General features: G+C 44.4%; 1 protein-coding gene across 1 annotated transcript in view; it reads right to left on the minus strand.

The window, feature by feature from the left end:
• Positions 1–17,523, minus strand: part of MAGI2 (membrane associated guanylate kinase, WW and PDZ domain containing 2) — a gene marked incomplete at its 5' end in the record, with an annotated part of 504,420 nt that overhangs the window by 188,969 nt on the left and 297,928 nt on the right. The window contains one exon of the mRNA XM_083366234.1: positions 15,729–15,848. Coding sequence (XP_083222360.1) covers positions 15,729–15,848 — 120 coding nt within the window. The remainder of the gene's footprint in view (positions 1–15,728; positions 15,849–17,523) is intronic.

Below are 17,523 nucleotides of genomic sequence, written 5' to 3' on the forward strand. Positions count from 1 at the left end.
TGCCCCCCCCTTCTCTCCCTCACGGAAAGACTTGAGTAATCCAGGCAGTACAGAGGAATAATAATAAGCATCGGATCGTCACGCCTGACGCCACAAGGACGGATAGTGAGGAGGAGAGAGAAAAAAGGTGAGTTAATGTTATTTATAAATCTGTTCGACTCCACTTTTTTTTTAATCCCATCAAGATTCAAGCAACATTCTCTCCTTCGCACTCCGGCTTTCTTGGAATCAGAAATGAAGAAGAGCTGAAGAAGGACACAGCAACTATGGAGCAAGAGCGAGGGAGGAGGCTATTTTAAAGACAGAATAACAGAGATGGAAGGGTCCCTGGAGGTCATCTAGTCCAATCCCCTGCCCAAGCAGGAGACCGGACACCATTTTTGACACAGGGCAGTCCAAGTCTCTTCTTGAAAGCCTCCAGTGACAATGGTCCCACAACTTCTGGAGGCAAGCTGTTCAAAAATGAAACCATTGCATGAAAAATGCCAGCCTCCGAAAACACCTAAGAAGCCATATTTGGAAAGCATTGCCTACATGGGTTCTTCAAACCCACCAACACACAGAGGATTGTCCACCCTAAAGATTTGTGCAGCGAAACGTAAGAAGAGTAATGTAGTATATGCAGTTCAGTGCAGGGAGGGGTGTTCACAATTCTGCAGTGGAGACACGAAGAAGCCTTTAGACCAGTGGTCCTCAAACTTAGCCCTTTGATGAGTTTTGGACTTCAACTCCCAGAATTCCTCAGCCAGCGTGCCTGGCTGAGGAATTCTGGGAGTTGAAGTCCACAAGTCATAAAAGGGCCAAGTTTGAAGACCCCTGCTTTAGACAAAAGAATGGCCCAGCCTGGAAGAAGCAGCACCGCAGGGAGCAGAATCAGCAGCAAACCTTCACTTAAAAGAAAAAAAGATGCTCTTTCGAGGGCCATAATAGAATAACAGAGTTGGAAGGGGCCTTGGAGGTCATCTAGTCCAATCCCCTGCCCAAGCAGGAGACCCTGCACCCTTTTTGACACATGGCAGTCCAATCTCTTCTTGAAGGCCTCCAGTGATGGAGCACCCACAACCTCTGAAGGCAAGCTGTTCCGTTGGTTGATTGTTCTCGCTGGCAGGAGATTTCTCCTCATTTCTTGGTTGAATCTCTCCTTGATCAGTTTCCATCTGTTATTGCTTGTCTGGCCTTCAGGTGCTTTGGAAAACAGGTTGACCCTCCCCTCCTCTCTGTAACTGCCCCTCTAATATTGGAAGACTGCTATCATGGCACCCATAGTCCTTCTTTATACTAGACTTGACATACCCAATTCCAGCAACCATTCTTCATATGTTTTGGCCTCCAGTCCCCTAATCACCTTTGTTGCTCTTCTCTGCACTCTTTCTAGAGTCTCAACATCTATAGTGTGCGTCTCAACATGAATAATAATAATAATAATAATAATAATAATAATAATAATAATAATAATAATAATAATAATAATAATAATGTTGGAAGGGACCTTGGAGGTCATCTAGTCCAACTCCCTGCTCAGGCAGGAAACCCTATACCATTTCGGGAAAATGGCTGTCTAGTCTCTTCTTAAAAACTTCCAGTGTTGGAGCACTCACCGCTTCTGGAGGCAGGTTGTTCCACTGGTTGATTGTCCTCACTGTCAGGAAGTTCCTCCTTAGTTCTAGGTTGCTTCTCTCCTTGACTAGTTTCCATCCGTTGCTTCTTGTCCTGCCTTCAGGCGCTTTGGAGAATAGCCTGACTCCCTCTTCTTTGTGGACAGCCCCTGAGATATTGGAAGGCTGCCATCCTGTCCCTGCCTCGTCCTTCTCGTCATTAGACTAGACATACCCAATTCCGGCAACCGTTCCTTATACGTTTTAGCCTCCGGTCCCTTAATCAGTGTGGATTAGTGTGGATGCAGCATTCAAGGTGTGGCACTCTGGAAATAATCAGCTTGCTCATTAATCAAGTTTTGTTCTTTGGGAAATTGCTGGCAAGCACGCGTTGTCCCAATGCCACACTTGAGAGCATTAAGCCAGGCACTTCTGAGTCACGCTTATGTGTGAATATTAAGTATACTTTATAAACGGGAAGCTGGCGAGTTCTTTACTTCCAAGAATGCCTCTGGGCCCTATATAGGCAGCCTGTAATGGCTGGTGGGGAAGAGGAGGGTGTAGGGGTGGATCAGATAAGAGAGGGCATAGCCTGCAGCTGTATAATGACTTGCCAGATTGATGTCAGCCTTCCCGGGCAGAATAGACAGAAAAGACGGCCAGATAATCTAACACAACTTCATTGTACAGCTGCCTAAAAAGAATCTTGCAATCTGATGGTACTAAGCTCCCGCTGCCCTTTTTAGAATCTGAAATCTAGGTTCAAACGTAGAGTAATTTTTGCATTATGGAAGACAGGTAAGTCCTCGACGTACGGCCACAACTGAGCTCAGCATTTCTGCTAAGCGAGACATTTGCCTCCTTTGACAACCTTGCTAAGCACATTGGTTTGTGCTTAAATTGTAAGCCGCCCTGAGTCTTCGGAGAAGGGCGGAATATAAATGGGATTAAATTTTTTTTAAAAAAACCTTCCTTGCCACCGTTGTTAAGCAGATCGCTGCAGCTGGTCAGTTAGTCACCCGGGGGGGTTAACTGGTTCCCCCCCTTGACTTTGTTTGTCATAAGTTTGCAAAAAGTGATCACATGACCTTGGGACACAGCCACTGTCCCAAGTATGAAGCCAGTTGCCCACGAATATGAGGAGGCTGCAAAGGTCGCAACGGATGGAAACTCATCAAGGAGAGAAACAACCTGGAACTAAGGAGAAACTTCCTAACAGTGAGGACAATTAACCTCCAGAAGTTGTGGGTGCTCCATCACTGGGGGGTTTTAAGAAGAGACTGGACAGCCACTTGTCTCAAATGGTATAGGGCAGGGGCAGGCAACCTTGGCTCTTTTATGACTTGTGGACTTCAACTCACAGAATTCCTGAGCCAGCCATGCTGAGGGGAAAGGGAGAGGTTTCCAAGCTGAGCCATGCTGGCTCAGGAATTCTGGGAGTTGAAGTCCACGAGTCATAAAAAAGCCAAGGTTGTTTACCCCTTCCCTAGGCCTAGGCTGCTTTCTGACTTGTGGACTTCAACTCCCAGAATTCCTGAGCCAGCCACGCTGAGGGGAAAGAGAGAGATTTCCAAGCTGAGCCATGCTGGCTCAGGAATTCTGGGAGTTGAAGTCCACGAGTCATAAAAAAGCCAAGGTTGTTTACCCCTGCCCTAGGCCTAGGCTGCTTTCTGACTTGTGGACTTCAACTCCCAGAATTCCTGAGCCAGCCACGCTGAGGGGAAAGGGAGAGGTTTCCATGCTGACCCATGCTGGCTCAGGAATTCTGGAAGTTTTTTTATTTTTATTTTACATTTATATACCGCCCTATTCCCTGAGGACTCAGGGCGGTTTACAGGGAATTAAAAAATCCACCATACAAAAGTTAAAAAACCAAATTAAAAAATATTAAATTGACCCTGTATACTTAAAACCCCAATTAAAAATTTCTCCTCAGCCTGGGCCTGAGAGCTCAAAGAGCCAGGTCTTCAGGCCCCGGCGGAATGATCAGAGGTCGGGGGCAGTCCTCAGCTCCACCGGCAGCTGGTTCCAGAGGGCAGCTGCTCCCACTGAGAAGGCCCTATCCCTGGGTGTCACCCGCCGGCAATCTCTCACCGGCGGCACCCTGAGCAGACCCTCCCTGTGGGAGCGCACTGGGCGAAGGGCGTTTGATGCCGGCAGCAGGTGTTCCCTCAAATAGCCCGGACCCAGGCCATGTAGGGCTTTATAGGTAATAACCAGCACCTTGAATTTCACCCGGAGGGCAACCGGAAGCCAATGCAGCTCGCGGAGTAGAGGTGTTACATGGGAGTATCGGGAGATCCCCATTACAACTCGTGCGGCCGCATTCTGCACCAGTTGAAGCCTCCGAGTGGTCTTCAAGGGCAGCCCCATGTAGAGAGCGTTACAGTAGTCCAAACGGGAGGTAACAAGCGCATGAGTAACTGTGTGTAGGGCGTCTCGGTCCAGATAGGGCCGCAACTGGCGCACCAGGCGAACCTGTGCAAAAGCCCCCCTGGTCACGGCTCCTGGTCACGGCTCCTAAGTTGAAGTCCACAAGTCATAAAAGAGCCAAGGTTGCCTATCCCTGGTACAGGGTCTCCTGCTTTAGCAGAAGGTTGGACTAGAAGACCTCCAAGGTCCCTTCCACCTCTGTTATTCTGTTCTTAGCTCCTTCCTTCACCAATTGCTTAAGGAGGTCTAGGGACTCCGAACCAGAACATCACTTCTTTGTTGTTCTTACCAGTCATTCTGGCTATTGAAACAAAGACATCCAGCAAGCTAAACTACCTTGTTTGTTCAGAAAGGCAGGTGTTGCTTCCTGGAACGGCTCTTTTGTAAATTAGCAGCCTTGTAACTGCTGTGATTCCTTCTGTGTTTATCGCCTGGCTGTTCAGAATCCTGCAGTTCCATCTTTAGAGAGAGAGCCTCTCTTTGTGTTGAAGATGCAAGCCGCAGTAGGACTTTGGCAAATACCTCGCTCACTGACGCGGTCTTGAAGAACCTTTGTTTTCTTTGGCGTATGGGGTGGAAAGCAAACCACAGACACACACAGTAGGATTTGCTTTTTATTGCACGCCGAGTGTATCCAGTTCTTCAAACCAAGGGGAAGACAATCCATTCCTGCTGTTTGCCTTCATTATTTATGCCCGTGGTGGCGAACCTATGGCACGGGTGCCACAGGTGGCATGCGAAGCCCTCTCTGTGGGCACGCGCGCCGTCGCCCCCGTCCTAGGCCTTCAGCTTTAGGCCTCCGCCACCGTGTGCAAAAAAAAAAAAGGTTCAATCCATCAATCAATTTCAACTTCTTGCGGGGAAAAAAAAGTTCTCGCAAAGTTGGAATTGATTGATTGAACTTAGTCCCACCCAGTCTGCCGTTACCACTGCAGCCATGCCCACCCAATGGGCCACGCCCACCCAATTGGCCACACCCACCCAAAGGGCCACGCCCATCCAGCACCCAATGATACATAAGTGGGTTTTGGGTTGCAGTTTGGGCACTTGGTGTCTAAAAGGTTCGCCATCACTGATCTATAACATATTGCATCTACCATTAGCCTACTGATCAGCTCCATATATATATATATATAAAATCACTTCAGAACGGGTTTCATACAGAGAAGAACAGAAGGTGTGCCTTACTTCAGATCCAGTCTCTCTTGGGTATGACGCTTTAGATGCCTCTGCTTTGATACCAGAAAAGTAAAGGTCAAGGTTCCCCCACACATGCGTGCTAGTCGTTTCCAACTCTAGGGGCCGGTGCTCATCTCCGTTTCAAAGCCGAAGAGCCAGCGCTTGTCTGAGGACGTCTCCGTGGTCATGTGGCTGGCATGACTAGACGCCAAAGGTGCACGGAACGCTGTTACCTTCCCACCGTAGTGGTCCCTATTTTTCTACTTGCATTTGTACGTGCTTTTGAACTGCTAGGTTGGCAGAAGCTGGGATGAGTAACAGGTGCTCGCTCTGCTATGCGGCACTCGGGATTCGACCCGCCAAACTGCCAACCTTCTGATCGACAAGCTCAGCATCCTAACCCACTGAGCCACCGCATCCCTCTTGATACCAGTACAGATGTCAATAAAAGCAAAAAAAATCAAGAAAGCCCCTTTTCCCCTCACCCCCACTAGTATTGCTTGCTTTGGGTAAAATGAGGACCCAGATCACTGGGGGGGCAACAGACTGACACTGAAAACCGCTTAGAGAGGGCTGTAAAGCAGTAGATAAGTCTAATTTCTATTGGTAAGTGCTGTGACAAATAACAATGGGGAAAGACTTCAGTCCTGCAGTTGTGGCCCCCATATTGATTTTACGGGAGTGTATGGATTGAAACCTTTGAACTATGGTGCTGGAGAAGACTCCTGCGAGTCCCTTGGACTGCAAGGCATTCAAACCGGTGAGTCCTAGAGTAGATCAACCCTGACTGCGCTTTCAAAGGCCAGATCCTGAAACTAAAACTCAAATACTTTGGCCACCTAAGGAGAAGGAAGGACTCACTGGAGAAGAGCCTCATGCTGGGAAAGGTTGAGGGCAAGAGAAGAAGGGGACGACAGAGAATGAGGTGGCTGGATGGAGTCACTGAAGCAGTAGGCGTGAGCCTAAATGGACTCCAGAAGATGGTAGAGGACAGGAAGGCTTGGAGGAGCATTGTCCATGGGGTCGCGATGGGTTGGACATGACTTCACAACTAACAACAACAAGATTAGAAAAGTCAGTGCCCTCCTAACCATATCCAAACACTCTGAGTTTGTTGGCGATACCCATTTTGCTGTCTGAGTTCATGGTGACCTAACCCTAACCCTAAGGGGAATTTTCCTCCAATGGGATTTTCCCATGTATTTTACCGGTAAACATAGATAGGGCTAGAAAAGTGAGTGCCTCCTAACCATACCCAAGCACTCCGATTCCATTGGCTGTAGGAATTCTAGGCAGATCCCTCTTTTGACTCTGCCCACAAGGTCTGCTACTCCTTTTCCTACTATCCTAAAGAACTGATTGGTCCTAACTGGCCACATGGGTGCCAACACAAGAGAACCCTGGTTTAATATAGTTCGCCAAACTTCTGCTTCACAAATTATCTTAACAAGAATGATGATCAAACTGCAAAAGACTGCAAAGAACTGTAGGCTGTTTCTACCAATGCCAAAATAACTCTTGTTTTGGATAAAGTACAAGTAAACAACGTGGGAAGGAATGCCAACACTTATGAATCTTTTAATCTTCCAAATTAAAATAATCATGTCAGTTAATGAGAGAGAACCCTTGGGGCCAAAGGGGTAAATATAATACATCCTCCTAGGGCTTGTTCTTCAGGTGCTGATAAATCTTTCGAAAAACAGGATTTCAGGATGTTCTGTAATCCTCTCCTTTTCCTCCTTTGAAAAAGGAGAGAGTCTCTCATTTCTCTATTGGCTCGTTCGAAAATAACAAAACCGTTGCATAATTCTCATGGATAGATCCTAAATGGAAAAAGGGTTGGCCTTGTTACATCCAAATCTTAAGAGAGAGGGGTATCATACAGAAGCAGGCAACGGACACTGGACTTAACCTGTCATGGATCCACTTCTTGACCCCTCTCTGGATGTGAGTTTGGAGGAGGAGGAGAAAAATGAGTCGGGAGAAGAGAGCACAGAGCTTCGTGGGGGCTTGGATCAGGGATTGGAGGGCTCTGGACTGATGGAACAGCCACAGTTGGGTCGATCAGATGACTGACAGCTGGGCTCGAGCTGAAAGAGTTGCAATTGCAGTGAGTTAGCTCGGAGGCTCCAGGCAAGGATTGGGAGCAGCTGCTGGCAGTTAGCAATGAGGTGAAGGTGGAGCCCACGCTTCCTCCTGGATCAGGATGTGCAGGGCAGAGAGGAGACAGATGCAATGCTGGTCAGCCAGAGTACACGCGAGGAGGCAACCTCGCCCATCTGGAAGAGCTGCACCAGCGTCGCCTATTAAAATCCCACTCTGTGAGTGGACGTTGCTGGGACGACGTGTCCAGTGTCGTGCCGTGTGTTCTGTGCATCCTGATCCGTGAATTGGTATCATGACTTGGCTTCCTGACTTTGGACTAACCTTTGGACTTCGTTTGTGTTCTGTTTGGACTGGATTTCTGCCTAGCGACTCTTGTCGTGCTGTCTTTGGTAATTGGACCCGCTTGCTGTGGGTTTTACTTGTAAACCTGCTGGGGAGTTTCAATAAAAACCTTGAACTCTTTGCTTTGTGAGTGTGTGTTTGTGTGTGTGTGTAGGGGGGGGCAGCACAAAACCAAACTTTCTTCAGACAATTTCACTAACAATGGAGGGTGTCAGGGAGAGACAAAAAAGACAAAATGGTAGCCATAAAGATGAAAGTCCTACCCTTTTTTGTGTCCTGTTGTAGGGGAAGAGATAGCAGAAGCTAGAGGTGGAACAAGAAGGGGAATCAGCCTAGAATCCCTACGTAGTCACAGAAGAGCTAAATACAACCCCTCTTGAGTGCTGTTGGTTCTTATCTACGTCTAATAAGATGCTGATCATTCGTTGAGGAGATTCCTGTCCATAGAGGTTTAGGAATAAATCAGTTTAATTGAACCTTCATGTGTGGACCTGGTCTTTTGTGTCTGACAGTGTTGCATGCACAAAGAGTTTTGACAGCACTGTTACAGCCATCTGAGACCCATACCCCCTGGGAACCCCTGAAGCAACGAAGGAAGTAAAACAAAAATATCTAAATTAACTTTCTGAGGAACCACCATTGCTTTCGAACTTCCCTTCTCCCTTTGAATGCCCAGTTGCTAAACGGGAGCCCAGAATTAGCCAATGGATTTCTGCGTGCAACACCAGTGATTCCCTTGAGGACAAGACAGCATCACATTTGAATGTGGCTGTTTAGCTAAAAGGGACACTGTACAGCTTTTAGTAATCCTCATAATTAAAGGATTGGTATGCTGGAGCCATACATTTCCTGATCAAAATATTCATGAATAGGGCTTAAGTGGTGGCTGCGTCTAATTTAAGACTACTTGAATCTTGAAGGCACATTTTCAAACTTCACTGAATACTAATTCAATGTTTATATCTTGGCATTCAAGTCATTAATTTTTGCCATCTATTTCCTTACATTCAAAAGGGAAAAAAAGGTGTCAGATTTTTAAAGAAGTCAGAAATCTGCAATAATAATTTCTGAAGAAGACACATTTTACTCCGTTAAAAATTATTACCCTTGCTGACATTGCCTCACAAGAAAATTCTAACTGTATGGGTAGGATCTTCTGTCATAAAAAAATATGAATACCAAAACTTTTTAATTCTTTTTAATTCTATTTTTATCTTAATTTTATATTGTCTTTTAAATATTGCCCTGTAAACCGCCCTGAGTCCTTCGGGAATAGGGCGGTATAGAAAACTAAATAAATAAATAAAACTACTCTGAGTAGTTTCAGCTTTTAAACATCCTCAAACAACTAGAAACTCACAACAATTCATTTAGTGACCGTTCGAAGTTACAACGGCGCTGAAAAAAGGGACTTATGACTGTTTTTTGCACTTAATGACCATCGCAGCATCCCTGTGGTCACATGATCAAAATTCAGATGCTTGGCAACTGACTCATATTTATGACGGTTGCAGGGTCCCTGGGATCACGTGATCCCCGTTCGTGACCTTCTGACAAGCAGAATCAATGGGGAAAGCAGATTGACTTAACAATCGTGCTACTAACTTAATCACTGCAGCGATTCGCTTAACAAATGTAGCAAAGAAAGGTCATAAAATGGGGGATAATTCACTTAATAAGTATTTCGTCTCAGCTGATTTGGGTGCCAAATCGGCACAGCTTCCCTCCCTTTAATCCAGGGGTCTTCAAACTTGGCCCTTTTATGACTTGTGGACTTCAACTCCCAGAATTCCTCAGCAGGCACGCCTGTCTGAGGAATTCTGGGAGTTGAAGTCCACAAGCCATAAAAGGGCCATGTTTGAAGACCTCTGCTTTAATCACACAGGTCACGTTGTCCAATTAAGCGTTAGGCACTTGTTATGAGAGAATGTCTTTCGTTCTCAGTGAACAACTTTCGAGGAGCCTTGAGTCTCATGGACCGGCAGCTCAATATCTGAAGTTTGCATTCCATTCCCCCTGAATCAGTAGGCAAGCTAAGAAGCAATAATGGATGAAACAGAGTAAGAATTATTCCAAGCTGGAGAAGAGATTTTTTTAAAAAAATTGGACAACCATTTGACCGGGATAGTATAAGGCAGACATGTCAAACACAAGGCCCGGGGGCCAGATCCGGCCCACAAAGTGGTTTCATGTGGCCCCCGAAGCCATCCTGGAAACAGTGAGGGAATGGCCCCCGCTGCCTTGGCCCTGGCCCAGAGAACCTCCTTCTGCCAGAGACCCTCAGATCTGTCCCACTTCTGCCCAGGCCCCCATAAGCACCCTTGATGCCAATGATGTAGAGCTGGCCATGCCCACCCAGTAGGCCATACACACTCCAGCCGTGCCCACCCAGTAGGCCATGCGCACCCTGGCCACGCCCACCCAGCCCCCCGAGGGCAACCACAATGCTGATGTGGCCCTCAATGAAATTGAGTTTGACACCCCTGGTATAAGGTCTCCTGCCTCCAGCAGGGGGTTGGACTAGAAGACCTCCAAGGTCCCTTCCAGCCCTAGGCTTCTCTGTTCTAAACTGAAGTACACCACATATGAAAAGTTGCAGCAGATTCTGCAACCAAGTGTAAAATGAAATAAGATGCACAAACAAACAAGCCCGTGTTCAATCATTTAAGACAGGGGTCCCCAACTCCTGGGCCATGGACCGGTATCGGGCCGCGGCATGCCAGCAACCAGTCCGCACAAACAAGCAAAGCCCCATCTGTGGGATGCAGGCAGCACACAAAATCACAAACTCTCAGGTCCGTAGAAAAACCTCTCTCCACGGAACCGGGCCCTGGTGCCCAAAAGGTTGGGGACCTCTGATTTAAGAGGCCAAAGATGGTGAAAATGTTTCCCCCCCTTTCTCTTTTTTCCTTTTTCTTCCCCAAATCCTAACAGTTCAGGTTAACAACTGTGTCTTAATTGAGATATCAGCTACAGTAGTCTAAGCTAACAAAACCTTCTAGAGGTTTTAAAGCCATATTTGCCAGCCGGCAGTGCTAAGCAAAGGTTTCCAACATATCTCATGAATGGCAATTATTATTATTTTTTGTATCATGGGATAATTACAGCTGTTCCTTCAGAGTGCAGCGAAAGGTTATTCAAATATATCAAGAGATAGATGGAAAGTGATTTATTTACCTATAACATATTTACCTATAAGAGAGTTGTTGACACATATGATAAACCCTTTGCAACCAAGTATGAAAAATAATTGCTATAGCCATTTTCTTTCTGTTATTGGTAAAAAAATACTATGGAAGCAAAAACATTGTGTCCAAAAAAAAGAACATTTTTGTTTAAAATGACACATATTCTGAGTGCCACTTTCAACATAAAATCAAATCAGAATCACAGGGAGGGTAATGATTAAAAAAACAACGCAATGTTACCGCAGCGGTGATGATATTAGCAACCTAGAATCAGCACGATGGAGGAATTTTGCAGACCAGAAACCATGTATTAATAAACACCAGCGACAAGGTTGCGGCGTTGCGACTGTAAAAGGCCGATTTGACATTCACGTCTGGCTGCAAGGCATTCTCTGTCGTGAGAGGTTCACATTCAACAGAGAATACAAATAACGGGAATACAAATACAACAGACGCCTTGACTAGTTGATTGGCTTCTGGAAAAATGATCCCTACACAAGAATTGTAGACTATAACGGACAGACGGGCAAGAAGATTGCGAGAGGGTGAGCCAATGGTTGGACAATGAGACCTGAACCAATTTGTAGCCTCCCACTACAAGGAACAATGACATGCATTTAATTTCACAGCTACTACATTTGTTGGCTGAGCATGGACAAAAACAGCCAGAGAAATGAAGAAATGAATTAAGTTCCTTGAGGATGGGCTCCAGCACGAAAAGCATCAAAAGCTTGGAAGAATAAACCTTTGCTCCCGGTGACCGACTCAGATTGGATCTCGCAGGTTTAGTAGAGATATCTGCAGGCCCGTTCCTTCCATTGTCCATTCAGTTTTTATTTTGAATATCGGCTGCACCAGCAAAACATTTCCGAACAAAAACCCTCTCTAATGAATGGAAGTTCCATACAACTCTGCTGTGATTCTCTGAACTAGGACAACAATGGGAAGCTCTGAATCACACTTTGAAGAAATACCACGAGAAATGTTTAGTGAGCCAGTATTGCAGAGAAAACTGGGAGAGAATGTTTATAGCTCAGGATTGGCTCTGTTGTAGAGATCCCTTGGTGCTCTGTGAGCTTGGCTGTTTTCTTGCAGACATTTTAATACCAAATTAGGTAACATAATCAATGCTAGGGTAATGAAGGCTAGGTAATTTCAGTGCTAGGTAATTTCATTTGGTACTGAAACATCTGCAAGGAAACAACCAAGTGCAAACAGCACCAAAGACCCCAAGAGAAAATTACATTTGCCCTATAGAGCAACCCCCCAGTCCATGGACCAGTACCGGGCCACAGCATGCCAGCAACTGGTCCGCACAAATAAGCAAAGCCTTATCTGCGGGATGGAGGCAGCACACAAAACCAGGCCACCTCAGGTCTGCGGAAAAACCTCTCTCCAGGGAATTGGTCCCCAGTGTCCAAAAGGTTGGGTACAACAGAAGCAGGAAATAGTTCAAATTACAAATTACATTATTATTTGCTTGGCCAAGCATCTGAAACAACGTTCAAATGATTGGCCAAGAAAAAAGGCAGAGCACAGTTTGAAAAGCAGAATCTCATTTTCCCCGCATCATCAAGACAAAAAGTCAAGCATTCCAGAACCAATGCTGCTTAGAGCGAGAAGGCTTCAAGTGTTCAAACACCTCTTGATGGGCCTATCAAGTCCTTCTCAAGAAGCAACGGAAAATCAGACGGTACTCCTGAAGAAAAAAAAGGGCCACCTTTTGACAAACCCTTCAATCTTCCGATAAACACCACGTTTGGGGTTCCTGCATCCTTGCACGTCTTTCTCTCCCAGGACTGAAAAGACCTGTGTCACAATCTGACGGGGGATGTCCGTGGGATGGGGTGGGCATATTTATTTATAAAAGATTCTAAAAAGGCAAATCGAAAAATAATTAAAATACTCAAACTCCGCGGGTTAAAATCTTAAAACGTTAGGGAAAAAAAAAATAAGGACTAGGGGAAGGATAGCATGAAGATGAGAGGTTTTTTTTTGTGTTTTACCATGTCAACCACCTATGAGGAGAAGCAGTCCACCTTGGGGACACAAGCCAACCCACAAGCCAACTAAGTTTTAATACCCTTTCAGAATGCCAAAGGGTAGGAGCAGATCTAATCTGCAGTGGTAGAGAGTTCCATAGGGATGGGTCCACAGTGCTTTTTTTGTAAAAGAAAAAGGTGCCGGAACTCACACATGTCATACAACCTGCCTTGCATATCCTACAAGGTTCCATCCAAAAAAAGGTGCCGGAACTCCGTTCTGAGCGTTCTATGACCAAAAAAGCCATGGGTTCACAAGAGAAAAGGCTCTTCTTGAACCACCTGCTGGAATTCCTTAACAAATGGGATCTGTAGCAGGCCTCTGCCGCTGGCATGAGTCGGGTGGGTTAATTCCTTTGGGGTGAGATGGCCCACACCCATGTTGTTGTTGTTAGGTGTGAAGTCGTGTCTGACCCATCGCGACCCCATGGATAACATTCCTCCAGGCCTTCCTGTCCTCTACCATCTTCTGGAGTCCATTTAGGCTCACGCCTACTGCTTTGGCGACTCCATCCAGCCACCTCATTCTCTGTCGTCCCCTTCTTCTCTTGCCCTCAATCTTTCCCAGCATTAGGCTCTTCTTCAGTGAGTCCTTCCTTCTCATTAGGTGGCCAAAGGATTTGAGTTTTAGCTTCAGGATCTGGCCTTCTAAAGAGCGGTCAGGGTTGATCTCCTCTAGGACTGACCGGTTTGATCGCCTTGCAGTCCAAGGGACTCGCAGGAGTCTTCTCCAGCACCATAGTTCAAAGGTTTCAATCCATACACTCCCGTAAAATCAATATGGGGGCCACAACTGCAGGACTGAAGTCTTTCCCCATTGTTATTTGTCACAGCAGTTACCAATAGCAATTAGACCTATCTACTGCTTTACAGCCTTCTCTAAGCGGTTTTCAGTGTTAGTCTGTTGCCCCCCCAGTGATCTGGGTCCTCATTTTACCGAGCTCGGAAGGCTGGAAGGCTGAGTCAACCTTGAGCCCAGTCAGGATCGAACTCCCGGCAATGGGCAGAGTTCGCCTGCAGTGCTGCATTCTCACCACTGCGTCACCTCAGTTCTTACAGCTCTCTGGTGCATTGAGAAGAGGGCTCTGATCACACCATCACAGCTGCTACCTTCCGTTTTGTGGTCCCCCCCACAAGAACATCCTTCAACTTGATGGCAGGACATTCTTGAGCTAAAGTGGCTCTCCCAATCATATCGTTTCAGCTCAGATGTTTAAAGGTTGAGCTATCTGCCCTTTCTAAGTTCTGAGACAAAGAAGACATGCTAAGACACGTCACAAAAGAATGGGTCTTTTCCCCCCCTTTCTTAACTCTTTCAGACTTAGTCTATGTTAGTATTGACCCTGATTGCAACATTATAGTTGTTTTTTTTTTAGCCATTTGGAGAGGGAAGTTTATTTGAGCCAGAAAAAGTTTTTCTGCATTTTAAAGTTCCACTCCAATTCCAGGGTGATACGATATACTAATGTCTCACGAATTCCATTTTTATTAATGATTTTGACGACGGTTGAAGAGATGCATCAACAATAACCCTGCCTGCTGAACGTCTATGAAGCTGGTATTTTTAAATCTACATATCACTGCCATTTTCTTCTCTATTCGTGTCTCATATCTTAGGTGGTTTTTTTCCCCCTGTCTATTTTTCATCCAGTTTGAGGGGAAAAAAGCATATTAAAGCACCCTTCCCTTGCTTTAAAAGTGCTGAATCAGCTTCCGAAGTACATTAACTTGTGTGAGACAATTAATAACGGGAAAGAAGATGCATTGTGAGCGCATTGTGAGGTTGACGTGCCCATCCATTACAGCCTCTGTTGGAAAGATTCTCATGAATAAGGAATCCAGTTCATTATACCAAATATTTCCACTCGAAACTAATTTCAACCAAGTAGAGGATCGTGAAGGGGATTGCTTGACACCTTAACTTTGCAAGTGGTGGATGACTTCATCTCAGTATTCATTCTTCTTCTTAAGTTGTGTGATGGCGGATTTTAATTACATGTGCCTATTTCTGTTTCTCACTGGAGAAAGCAATTATGTTTGGAAGTTAGCAGTGAAAGGAAAGCAGGCCATGGTAGCTGGACACCATCAGAACAAGAAAAACTCAAAGAAGCAGTGCAAGATTGGAAGATGTGGAGAGATCTGGCCCACAGAATTGTCAAGAGTTGTTCATGACTGAATGGATATCACCACCATCACCATCATGATCATCATCATGGTCATCATGGTGATGATCATGGTGATGATCATAATGATAATCATAGTGATGATCATGATGATGATCATGATGATAGGAATGATCATGATGATGATCATAATGATGATGATTGTGATGATCATGATGATCACAATGATGATGACTGTGATGATTATGATGATGATCATGATGATCATGAAGATCATGATCATGGTAATGATGATGATCAGAATGATCACAATGAGGATCATGATGATGAATGTGATGATGACCATGATGATGATCATGACGATGATGACCATAATCATCATGATGGTCATCATGATCATCACCATGATCACCATGGTCATCATGATCATCACATTTATCATCGTGATCAAGATCATCATCATGATCATCATCACAATTATCATCATCACCATGATCATCACCATAATCATCATGATCATCATCATGACCATGATCATCATCATCATCATTTATCTTTCTCTCCTTATTGAGGAATGAAATTACCAAAACTGCCCTCTATTCCAAGTGCAACAAAATGCATGTTGTGACACATTCTAATGTGATGTCCTAATGCAAACCTCGAAAATGGGAGAAACATCATGAAACTGCAAGGTAGGCGTTGCAGGAAGACTGTGCTTACCTTCATAGGTTCCACTTTCTAGAAGAGCACCACTTTTCTCCAGTTCCATAAAATCTTCAACAGTGATGAAAATATAATCCACCCCAGGAACTTCCCCCTCCTTATGAGGTCTTGTAGTGCCTGTTTTGAAAAAAAAGAAAGAAAATCACTTTGGTTACATGCCGCAAAGAGCAGCAGATCATGAAAAACTGCAAGACCAGGTCCACATGTGAAGGTCCAATTAAACTGATTTATTGCTAAACAGTCTATGCACAGGAGTCTTCTCAACTAATGGTTGGCACTCAAGGGAGGGGTTGGATTTAGTTCATTTGTGGCTACATTGAGATTCTAGGCTGGTGCCTCTTTTCACTCCGCCCCAGATTTGCTTCATATACATCAGACTCCCAGATGATTTGCACAAAGTTCAGTTCACTGCATAATGTCATCAACTGACACATTTCATTAGTGCAGCTTTCTAACCAATGAAACGCTAAATATGGATGTTTATTTTATTTCTTTCTCCTGTGTTGGAAAACTGCTAGAATGAAGCCACTCATTAGGAAGCAATAAAAAAATAATAACAGCAGCAAACAAGAAAGAGAACCATTAATCAAGATTTATTTTTCAGTACTTCTGACAAAATCCTATGTTCAGTGGGACTTTCACTGTTCTTCACATTATTATTATTATTATTATTATTATTATTATTATTATTATTATTATTATTAATCATCGCAGAGTCAGGCAGATGTTCAGACTGGATTTGGCATTTTTGTCTACCTATCGAGTCCTTACCAAGGACCTGGGATAGGCAGATGTGGATGTTTGATGGTATTATAGATATTGTCGCAGGATGGAAGGAGTATTTTTTTTTATTATTATTATTATTATTATTATTATTATATGATAAATAATAATAATAATAATAATAATAATAATAATAATAATAATAATAATAATAATAATAATAATAATAATAATAATAATAGCACAGTCAGCCAGATGTTCAGACTGGATTTGAGTCCTATTGAGTCCTTACCAAGGACCTGGGATAGGCAGATCTGGATGTTTGATGCTGTTACAAATCTCGTCGCAGGATGGAAGCAGTTCCTAGTAAGGCCGCCTTTTGCAATTGACTGATGGCGAATGTGTCAATGCCGATGATGGTGTTCCAGTGGTGCTCCAGTTGTTTGGGGATTGCACCCAAGGTGCCTATTACTATTGATACTACCCTTGCTTGCCTTTGCCACAGTTGTTCTATTTCTATTTGTAGGTCTTTGTATTTTGTTATCTTCTCCAGTTCTTTCTTGTCTATTTGCTGTCTCCAGGCACTGCCACATCCAGACTTTCTTTTCTTTTCTTTTCTTTTCTTTTCTTTTCTTTTCTTTTCTTTTCTTTCTTTTCTTTTCTTTTCTTTTCTTTTCTTTTTCTTTTTCTTTTCTTCTCTTTCTTTTTCTCTTTCTTCTTCTTCTTCTTCTTCTTCTTCTTCTTCTTCTTCTTCTTATTATTATTATTATTATTAGTAGTAGTAGTAGTAGTAGTAGTAGTGGTAGTAGTAGTCTTCCTTATTGCAAAACTAAGGACCAGCCAAGGAAAGGATCAGAAGGAAGACTGATTGAGTCATCACCAAGAGGATCAATCAGGCAAGTTGAAGGCAACTTGTTCCTGTCCTTAATTGTTCTCACAAAATGGTTTTTCTCTTATTGTAGTAGAGGCGCACTCAGAGCCATACCCCCCAAAATACAGTAGGTTGTTGGTGATGGGATGCTTTTTCTTCTTCTTCTTTTAATCGGAGGGGACACGATGAATTTGGAAG

This window comes from Vipera ursinii, assembly GCF_947247035.1.
Source record: "Vipera ursinii genome assembly, chromosome: 6".
Lineage (NCBI taxonomy): Eukaryota > Metazoa > Chordata > Lepidosauria > Squamata > Viperidae > Vipera > Vipera ursinii.